Source organism: Natrix helvetica (assembly GCF_964273705.1).
Source record: "Natrix helvetica genome assembly, chromosome: 9".
Lineage (NCBI taxonomy): Eukaryota > Metazoa > Chordata > Lepidosauria > Squamata > Natricidae > Natrix > Natrix helvetica.
Window position 1 is genome coordinate 26,069,750 of NC_138560.1, and position 11,169 is coordinate 26,080,918.

General features: G+C 50.1%; 1 protein-coding gene across 3 annotated transcripts in view; it reads left to right on the forward strand.

Annotated features, from left to right (window-relative positions):
- The window catches only part of NHSL3 (NHS like 3), a 58,246-nt gene extending 55,415 nt beyond the window's left edge, over positions 1–2,831 (forward strand). For all 3 annotated transcript variants that reach the window (XM_081961781.1, XM_081961782.1, XM_081961783.1), the window contains exon 7: positions 541–2,831. In XM_081961781.1, the coding sequence (XP_081817907.1) occupies positions 541–563 (23 nt within the window). In that variant the 3' untranslated portion in view covers positions 564–2,831. The remainder of the gene's footprint in view (positions 1–540) is intronic.
- The last annotated feature ends 8,338 nt before the right edge of the window (positions 2,832–11,169 follow it).

The window sequence follows — 11,169 nt, forward strand, 5'->3', positions numbered from 1 at the left end:
ATGGAAGTCTCAAGTTGTGACAGTAATCGGGGGCTGCTTGAACTGCCGTCACTTAAGCCGGATCACGCAAGGTTGTGCTTTATGACCAGCTTGCTTAGACGTGGAACTGTCAGTTGCCACCATGAAGTAGGGACTCTCTGTATCAGACAAATCTTCCTGATGATAAAATCCACAGAAGAGTGGAGGAGGCGAAGGGATTTCCTCTCAAGACAGCAGCCTCCCCTGGGGGGGTTTGACCGCCTTTCCTGCCCGTTGCAGAGATTCCATAGGGCATCCCTTCCTTATTCTCAGGCGATCCTAAAGCTCCTTGCAGGTACCTCAACTGCCACTTGGTCTGGGACATCACTGCCCCTGCCCTGGTGCCCACCAGCTGCCAGGCGTGTCCTTGTTTTACATGAAATGGGCAGCTATGTCAGTCACTAATAATAACAGTAACAAAAATTGCGGGGGGGGGCAGGCTTGGTTCAGGGCTCTTGAACTCTGCTGCAAACTCTCATGCAACGTCTGGGAAATGAAAGTAACCCAACTCTCTCATTGCAGAAGCAAAAGAGGAGGTGGTCTGAAGGAGGACCCTGCGAGGTGCCTTTGCCCGTAAGATACAGGGATTTGAAAAGAAAAATATTCTCAGGGACCTCTTGGGGCCAGAAGAGAAACTTTGATGGTGGCGCCGAAGAAAACAACACCTTCGTCTCCCGTGGCCTTGATATTTATGCAACAGCGGGATTGGCTTGGATGTCCTCAGCAATGTGGCTCTTTTAAACCTGGGGACACAAGGGGCACATCCCTTTCCACCCTCCTGTCTCTCCTGGGACTCAAACCTTGCTTTGGTCCTGCTTGGTTTGGTGATGTTGAATTCCTCCCTCTCCCCGGTTTGGTGTGAGAAAACCGCTTAAGGTAGCATAAGATGAGGACATCTCAGTATCTGCAGGGAAGACGATCAAAACTGGACCAGCTTGTTGCAGTCCCCCCTCCCCCCCTGGAGATGCCTTTTTAATGGGCTGCATTGTCGTTGCTGCTGAGTGTCCATTTGGGGAGTGGGGGAGAGAGAACGTGGCCTGCGCTTGCACCCCGTGTGGCATGGAAGCACTTGCTCAGATCACAGAGGGACCTGAGGAGGACGGCCATGGCGGGGAATTCCGGCTGAGTCTTCCTGCATGGTGCCGGGTCCCAGGAGAGGCCCTGCTGGTAGTTTCGCTCTGGGCTCCTGTGGGCAGATTCTGGCTGCTGCAAACGGCTGATTCTGGGTAAGGGGGGGGGGGGCTGTAGGGAACCCCTCTTGCCTACACACTAAAGCACAAATGACAGCCTGGAAGATGGTGCAACCGCCAAAAGACATTTTCTCCCAGCCTCTCTGTGCCGCGAATGCCGCCTTAGGGAAGCGCCTCCCCCCCCCTCCCCGGTGGCAGTGGGAGAATCTCAGGGCCGGTTTGCAAGGGACAGTAGAAGTTCGCAGGCACCTGACACAATTGAGGCACAGCGTTGAGGCTTGGCAGGCCCTGGCAACTCTCTAGAAGGTAGCTCTCCACTGCCAAAAGAGCAAAAAAAAAAAAACCACTGCATTTTGCACCAAAACATTCCAGTCATGATGACAGGGTCCACTGGAAAATTGGGTGGGGGGCCACTTTAGGCCACTTCCCTTCTCCCCCTCCCACCAAGAAACCCAAGGGATCATGTCACAGGGAGGCTCCACGGGTTTTGTTTGTGGTGAATTTGCCCCCCCCCCACCAATGGGCACAGAGCAGCAGAGTCGTGGGATCTGATTCACAGACCCTTCTGTGGAGGGGCTGGGCTGAGCGTGTAGACAGGCAGCTCTTCCTAGGAGCTGGGGAGGAGGAGGAGGAGGAGGAGGTGGTGGGAATTCCAGACAGACTGAAGGGGAAGCCTGGATGCAGAAACCCTGGGGGGGGGGGATGGGTGTCCTGATCTGGCCAGGAGGGTCTGCGGTGTTCTTGGGGCTTCTCTCCCCCACCAGGCATGGCCAGCAGTGGCTGATCCTGGAGGTCTTTGTGGTGCCGAGGGCAGCTCCAGCATCAGAGGGGCCCTCCAGTGTCCCGATCCCTTGCAACGCCCATGCTCGAGCCATACTGGCCGGGGGGGGGGGTGGGAGTTACCGAGAGCTCAGCAGAATCAGCTGTGGACCAGGGTGGTTTTGTGACCTCCTGCCAGAAGGTCAGCAACAGGGCTGGGCATAGCTTTCTACGTAACGATTAGCTGCATCAAGAGTCGACCTGGTCGGCTGAGATGGTAGCAAACGTGCTGACTCGGAGGGACCCTCTGCAGAAGGGCGAAGGGGGCACCGAGACTAGTGCCCTCCTCTTTTCCTTCCCAAACAACCACACGTGCCTGCAGTGGCAAATGCTCCCCCCCAGGCCCTCAGTCCCGGGGCAGCCTGTGGGAGGCTTGCCATCATCCTCAAGGAGGTCAGGGTTTTAAGTTTGCACCAGGGACAAATCCAGAGCTCTCTTCTTCGGCCGACATGGCAAGGGCAGAGGGGAGAAAGAGGGAGAAGGTGGTCGCAGCACCATCTTTGGCTGCTCTCTGGAGAGCCAGCAGGGGGGAGGGGCTCACAGCAACAAAGGAGACCAAAAAGCTCTGCCTGCTTTTGTCTCTCCCCCCCCCCCACCCAATCCCCCCCTCCTCTTTGGCTTTGCTTCTCCTCTTGGGCAGCCGGAGCTGCTCTCCCCATCTTGGAAAGCTTTGGACTCTCTTGATTTGATTTCCACTGTGGTGGGGAAATGGACAAGTTGCTTTTTTCTTTAATGGTCAATTCTGTTTTAAAAAAAAGATTAATGTTCATTTGTAAAACGACTGATTAAAAGCTTGCTTGCTGACTCTTCTTTCCTGTGATGTGAGGGGAGGAAGGGCATGTTGGCTGCCCCGGATGGGGAGAAAGGAAGAGTGGGTGCCAAGGGCCACGAGATGCCAGCGCCATCAGGTTGCAAGGCTGTGGGAGGAAGGGGGGGGGGGGTCAAAAAAGTCAAGGTGGCAGGCATTATGGTACAAATGCTGCTCTTTTAAAACTCGGTTGTGTGTGCCACCCCCGCAGAAGGGCAGGGCCCAAGTTGTGTGGTTGGGACCTTTGGAGGCTTCCCCTCCCCCACCAAAGGCTACTGGAGGGGCTCTGCTGGCGAAATGGGCTCAAGCGGCTCCTCCAGGCCTGCCGAGTTTCCTCCCAGCCCCTTTGAAGGACGCCAGAGAGCCCTGAATCCCCGTTTGGTCTTTTCTGAACCATGGTTATTTTAACTGAACAGGGAGGCGGAAGAGCTGCCTTAGTTTCAAAGGCTCAAGACAGCCACCTTGCTGCTTAGAAAGTCCCCAAAACAGACACAATCGTGCGGGATTGCCTACCCGCACAGGGTGGGCCACTCATACTGTCCGCCCAGGAGCGGAATGAAGACAACACACAAAGGTTTCCTCGAGGTGAGTGAGCCCAGGGCGTGTTCTGAACCCCTCTTTTATTAAGAGCGTATAAGGAAACAAAGCATGCTGATTTATTATTGGTTACATCAAAGCATATAGCCTAATATGGTTACGTTGGGCCTCTACTTACTTAAGTGGTGTTTTCGATATGAGTATCTTGAGGCTTGAAGCAGGTGTTTCCTAGGCTGCTGGTAACTGCTTCAGCTTGGAAAGTCCCCGTTGTTTAAGATGGTTTCGATATCTATGCATTGCTTTGCAAGCGGTTACTTTGCTAACACAGCTTTCTAAATGGGGTCCTCCCAGTGGGCATCCAGCTCAACCCGTGTTCACTACTCAATTTATTTCAGTCCCAAATTCCGTATATGTGTTCCAATCAGGAAAACTGATCTGCACATATACCATGGTGACCTCATTCCCACACAATCGCCAGTTTTAGAGGGTTTGATTTTAAAGGCTAATGGGTATTTGCAAAGGGCCCTTTTCTGCCCCAAACCTCAGCCTGATCTGGGGGGCCACAAGGAAGCCTCGGCTGACACCTTCTTTTTGAGAAGGGTGACATTCTGAAAATTAATGGGTACGGGGCTTCCAAGGGACACGGCATAATCATTCAACAGATTGGCTGCAAAGTACTACCCATCATGGCAAAACCTCTAATGACCGATGATGTCAACTTTTGCATACTTGGAAACGTGGGTTAAAATATCTGTCGACTTAAGCCTTTCCACCTCTGCACAAGGACTCCCAATGTGGGCTTGCTTAATTTCATGGTTGCATCAGCAAAGGCAGAGTTTTAGGCCCTGAAGACCAAGGGAGAGCTGGAGGTCCAGCCCTGCCGGGTGACCTTTGGCCAGTCCCTCCCTCCCGAGAAGGCAAGGACAAATGGAGAGCAACAGGCTGCTGCTAGGAGTCTGTTCCTTCACTTGGAAGGAAATGCAAACAGGGCCTCAGGGCGGCTAGTCCTTGACTTACAAATAGTTCATTTGGTGACTGAAGTTTCAAAGGCGCTGAAAACGGGATTTATGACTTTCATAAGAGTTTCCCCATCCCTGTGGTCACGTAATCAAAGTTCAGGCGCTTGGCCACTGACTCCTATTTATGACCGTTGCAGTGTCCTCGGGGTTATGGGATCTCCTTTTGAAATCTTCTGACCAGCAAGGTCTGCGGGGAAGCTGGATCCACTCAACAAACGTGCTACTAACTTAAGTGCAGTGATCGCCATGATACATCATGCGTACAAGGAAATTGGTTAACAGCTACTTAAAAAAAATCTTCTTAGCAGCTAAGAAAGGTGGTAACATGAGGCAAAATTCACTTAACGGTCTTGCTTAGCAACAGAAACTTTGGGCTCTGTTGTGATCATAAGTTGAGGACTACCTGTAGCAAAAGAGCCACGGGTCCCGGCTCCGATAGTTAGGGAGCACAGCCACTCGAGTTACTTAACAGAGCGAATATAGTTCATCCCAATATACTGAAAACTCAAAAGTTTACGCCAATTCGAGATTAACAAGAAAGCTCTGCATTCCTCAAAAGAAAAGGATTACGTATCATTGACTCAAGTCTCAACTCCTGGTGTCTCTGGATAAATGCCGAGCCGAGTAGGAGTCCGAAAGGAGAACTCTGGATTTCCTGATATCCTCCTCACCATCTATCCTCCTCAGCCAGGGTCTTCTCCTTCGACTGAGCATCCCACTCACCCACAGCACCCACCTCCACCTTCCTGAGAATCCCCTCATAGGACCCAGCAGCCTTAATTACTCTAGGACTGAGGTCTTCAAACTTGGCAATTTTAAGACTTGGGAGTTGTGGACTTCAACTCCCAGCATTCTCCAGCCAGCTCTGCTCAAACTTTTGAAGACCTGTGCTCTAGGATGTGCTGGCTGGGGAATGCTGGGAGGTGAAGCCCACTCAGTTTAAAGTTGAGAAACGCTGCTCTAAGAGTAACTGCTGCAGAGCATAACAGTCCAAACGACGATTTTTAAATTACGGTTCAAAAGCCTTGAGCCTTTTCTCTTTTTTAATACGCAGTTTCCGCAGCTGTATCCGGTTAGGTTGTCTTTGACGTGGGGGGGGGGGAGGTGTGGCATGGCTGGGCTGGGCGTGGCCATCAGGGGCGCCTGTGGTGGCCTGGGTGGGGCTGGGCGATTTCACCGTCTCCAGCGGAGGAAGGTGAGACCAGGGAGTGCCTCACCGTCTGCTGGTGGCCAAGTGCTAAGACAGGACTTCCTTCCTTCCCCCCTTTTCCCTTCCTTTAGTTTTCCTTCCTTGCTCTCTTCCCATCTTTCCTTCTCTTTCCATTTCCTGTCTTTCCTTCTTTGATGCTCAAGTGCAATGGGGAAACATTTCCCCTTGTTTTGCTTTTGTTTTGTTTTGCTAACCGTTTGCCACTGAAAACATAGCTGGGGGGGGGGGCACATGTTTGCCCCCCCCAGCCTCATTTTTAGCGGGGATGAAGAGGGCCTCCCAAAACCTTCTGCCAGCAAAAATTGAGCTGGGGGGGGGGGCGGCATGGCCCCTCAGCTTCCATTTTTGCTGACAGAGGGCTGGAGGCTGTCCAGGCTGAAAACGGGGCCTGTGGTGGTGGCGGCGGCCTCCTAACCTCCATTTTTGCTGGCAGAGGCGCTGTGGGACGGTCCTTCACGATTTCCACAAGTGCTCTGCAGGCCAGAATTAAACACCCTGCAGCCAGATGTGGCCTGCTGCAGGGGTGGGTTTCTGCCGACGTTGCTGCTGGTTCGGTTCGTGCCTGGTGTGCTCTCTGAGTGCATGCGCAGTTGCGTGGAAATAGGTATGCGCATGCGCAGAACATTAAAAATGTCACAAAAAACATGCTGCAGTGACCAGGGAACTGGTCAGCCTGCCCTCCCTACCGGTTTGGCAACCCGGTTGTAATTTCCACTACTGCTACCCACCAGTAGCAACCCATCTTTGGCCTGCGGGCCTTGAGTTTGACACCCCTCCACTAGACTGTTCTTAGTGGCAGAACGTGGACAGCAGGAGGTTGGTCTGCCAGGAAAATATTTTAGACACTGAGGTAAAAGGTGCTTGAGGCCCTGTCCAAAAATGCCAAAACTGACCAGTGCGTTAGCAGAGACGGCTGCAGGCAAGGTGGGCCTGGCTAAAGGGCCAATCTTGGCTATGGGTCTCTAGCCACCCCAGTGCACTAGAAAGGAGTTGCTGCGGGCCGAGGTGGCAGAAGCTCTGGAAAAATGGCAAGGCCACGGGTGGACAGAGTGAAACCGGGGGTGGCCTGCCTGGGCAGAGACTGCCACTTGCTGAGGCTGTTCCTCCCCCCTGAAGTGACAGGCTTTCTCTTAGGATAGGTAGGCAGAGGAGGGACACCTTTTTACAGAAGTTCCAAGCGCAAGAGAGTTTACCTGCCCTGTGGGTATAAAAAAGTGAGCCAGTAAAGTGGGCTATGGAATGGATCCAATTGGTCCGTGCGAGGGGTGAAAGGAAGGCCGGCTGCACAGGCAGAAAACAGCAGAGAGGCGAACAGGTGGGCATAAGTTCCTCCCTCTTATGGCTTCAGCTTCCTTCCCTCTCTTATTCACCTTCCCAGCTGTGGGGAGCATTGCTGTCCACAAAAAGGGAAACACATACAGGTAGTCCTCGACTTATGACCAGCCGCTTAGTGGCCATTCAAAGCTAAAACAGATCCCCCCCCCAAGGTACTTACCATCCATTTCCAACAGCCCTGTGACTGCATTTCAGGTACCAAGTGACTAGGCCACATTTATTGCCATGTGTTTCATCCCGCAGTCACATGACTGCAATTGTTTTTCTTGAAAACGGGATTGCAAAAAAAAAAAGTAACCAGGTTACAACCGTCATGGTTTGCAAATGGTAATGAGAAGGCCCCTATTAAGAGTCGTAAGTTGAGGACTACTGGTATTCAAATGCTGTATCACTGATGCTGGGTCCCATTACCACCAGTTCGGCACCCAAATTTTTTTGCGTGCATGAGTGAAGCAAACACGCACACCAGACACGCATTCTGCCCGCGTGCACATTTGCACCTAAAAAGGTCTGCACATGCGCACATTAAAAGAGGGGGGGAAATTACATTTCTTCAATGAAGATTGTTCTGTGTGTGTGCAGAACAGAAAATCAAGATGGCTGCCATCACTTCCAGTTCCCGGAGGCGACGGACGTTGCCGTCCGCTGCTCGTCTCTCTGGTGGGCTCCTTTAGGGAGCACAGGGGGTCTTGGAGGGACCACCTGCTGTAGGGCAGCTTGCTGGAGCTCCAGAAGCGGCGGCAGCCATCGGTGGGGGGGGGGTGTTCCAATCTCACCCCAGGAGCTGGGGAGCGAAGGGGGGGCGCATGGCGTAGCTGTTGCCTGCACCTTTGACGAATGGATTCTGGAAGGAAATAATCAGAAGTTGCAGTGAAGTGCTGGACGTGAGAAGTTTGCCCTAATCTCTTTTAACACCATTTAATGGATGAGCAACAGCTACTCACAAGTTGTGGATTCAATCTATTTGAAGTTGCAAGATTGGAGGGTTGTTTTTTTTTACCCCCCTCGGTTAAAGCGGCATTTGAACTATCTCTCCATCTCTGAATGGAGTGAGAGAGTAAAATGTTGAATTACCCACTTGTACTAACTATGAGAAAGGTTTACATCACAATTGCAAGAAGTGATTCCTGAGCTGTTTTAAAAGCCTTATGGAAACTTTGAATGTTTTGCTCCCTGGTTCCCTGTGAGAGGCGGAGCCAAGATGGCTCACTTCCTTCTTCTTCGCCCTAATAAATGAACCTAGCCTTTTGAAACTACCTTTGAAGAAATGTCTGGCTTTATATTACTATGACCTCCCAAAGGACTTCTGGAGCTTCCCCTTGTTTTATGGTCTTTCAGGATTTGGATTATTTGACTCTCTTCTTCTGGCTTGGAGCTGTGACTGAGGATTAACATTCACTTCTGGGCTTGTCTGCCTCTTCGGTATCACCCAACTGCGCACTCCACAGACGCCATTTCTTCTGCATAAGGATTTACACTTATCCCTGAGCTTAACAAGTGGGGCCCAGAAAACCACCGCTGGGGAAGGCAGCCTCGGCGCCTGCCTCCTCTACATCTAGCCCAGTGGTTCCCAAAGTGGGTGGTACCAGCAAGGGGGCGGTAAGAGGCAAGGGGGGGCGGCAGGGGGGCGGTATGAAGCAAGGGGGGCGGCAAAGGAGTGCTGGAGGTGGCCTCTAGCGAGCCATTCAGAACCAGTTTGCTCACTCACCCCCGCCCATCCAGAAGCTGCTCGATCGCTTGCTCCCCCCGCCCATCTGCACTATGCTAGCCCTGCCCACTCACTGATTGGCTGGCTCACCAATCACCCCGCCCACCTCTAAGAGCCCTATCTAAACCCAGTTATCTTTTTTTCTGCTTGGCTTTCTATAGATAGGGCTCTTAGAGGTGGGTGGGGCGATTGGTGACCCAGCCAATCAGTGAGCGCAGGGCTAGCATAGTGCGGACAGGCGGGGGGAGCGAGTGATCAAAGAGAGGCCACTTCGCCTCCCTTCGCTCCCACTTTGTCTTCATGAGGTCGCTGCAGCTGCGGATGGACGGAGGTAGCCAGAGCTCCGTCCATCCACGCCCGGAAACTGCAGCGACCTCATCAAGACAAAGCGGGAGGCGAAGGGGCCTCGGTGCCCTGCCTGATCCTCCTTCGCTTGCTCGCTATTTTGCCTGCATGGGGTGCCTCGGTGGAAGCCCTTTGCTGGCGGCCAGACCTCCCCTCCCCGGGGCGACGGCCCATCCATGCTCACTGTCCCAGTAGCGCTGCAGCCGCCCAGCCTGCGGAGAGAGGGAGGGAGTAAGAGTGAAGGGTGGGGAAGAGCAGCAGAAGGGGTGGGGGCTCTGCATTCTACTCCACCGGAGCCTTCCCAGAGGAGGTGGGGCTGGGGAATGTGGGGCAGGGGGGGGTGCTGTCCAGGGTTGGACTAGATGACCTCTGGGGATCCCAACCGGCCCTTCTGACTCTGGAGACCAGAAGCAAGCAAACACACACACACAGCAAAAGTGCCTGGTTTTGAATATAATCCTCCCTAGTGCTTGGAGAAAAAATAAGAGGAACATTTGGATATAAATTTTGAATTAACTTGGGAAGAAAATTGCTAAAATCACTTTTAGCTGTGTTCTGCATTAGGAATTCATGCAGTAGCATTTCTTGTTGAATTAGCAGAGTAATATTTACAACAGCCAGCTAAGATAGTTTTATCTGTCTTATAATGTGCGTGGGTAGAGGACTTAGGCATAAGTGCAATGTTTGCCTGTGATTATATACGGTAATAAATTCACAGCTTATACATTTGAATTAGATGTTTTTCAATTCATGTTTAACCTATACTTGATATACTTGTATTCAATACATAAGGTGTTAATTATGTCAATGGAAGAGAGAGGAAACTGCATTAGTGATATATATGTCAATGCGTTGATTTGTACTAAAATGTTTAGTTTAAAGAAATTATAAGGAATCACAAATATGAGTGTGGAAAATGTAATGTAGTTGTGGATGACCCTTTGCATGAGTTGTATTGGGAAAAATTTAAAAAATCATCATCATAATTAAAAAAATAATGATTCCCCAAAGAGGTAAAAGGCTACATTTTGCTAGAGTTATTCTTTGCTTCCAAACTGTTGAGGAAGGGGATTGGACTCCATTGTCTATATTTCCCTTTTCATCCCCATGGTTCTTTAGTGAAAATTATAACCCAAGAACATATAGATCTGTTAAAATGTTCCCATTCTCACTTTCCATATTGGGAATCCCTAGGTACCATGCAATAATCTCATCAAATAATTCAAGCAAATGTTGGTGACATTGAGCTGAAGCCAAAGTTCAAGAAATCGTACCAAGAGTTTTGGTTACAGAAAGAAATTTCTGATCGCTATCCTGCACTATGGACAGTGGTTAAGAAGCTCCTTGTTGCATTTCCAACATCATATTTGGTGGAATGTGGCTTCAGTGTGGTCATCCAACTTCTCTCCAAGCAAAGAAAATGACTCCAGATTACTGAATGTGGTGATTTAAGACTCCTGCTAAGTGACTTAAAACAAGACATTGGGAAACTGGTATCACTTCATCAAGCCCATCCATCACATTAAGAATTTACTGAACAGTGAAGTAGTTACTAAATTTTACTGTGTTTACTAAGTTACTAGTTACTAAGGTTCTTGATAAATGACTATCAGACTTTGAAAACCTGGTATCACTGGAACCTGTTCAACAATTTTGTTGAATTAACTAACTACAAATATTATTGTAATTGTTGATATATTAGAAAGTGGTAAAAGAGATGATTGAATATATGGTTGATACAATGTATAATAAGATGCTGTTTTTGCTTATCTTTTATCTTTTGTTTTTCTTTCTGTAAAAGTTGTGAGATTTGGGGAGATTTCTACTTTCAGCACGATGTAGCTGCCAAATTTTTTTTGTATATCCACCTACCCTTCCCTATAAATGTTTAAAAACCAATAAAATTCTTTTTTAAAAAATAAAATAAAATAAAGATGGCTGCCCTGGGGAAAGAACCGGTTTGGGTGCGTGTTTGGCTAAGTTACTACGTACCCGGCTGAACCGGTCAGAACCCACCTCTGTCAGGTCCCAAATACTCAGGCCTTTGGCCTGCCTGTTTCTGCAAACCGCTTGCGGCTTATTTCTGGATTTGACCTTCTGTAGCTAACAAAATTATTTTCTTAATATGGTTTGTGTAAACATTTTAGAAGAAACAAAATCATTTTCTGTCTTTTGCCCAG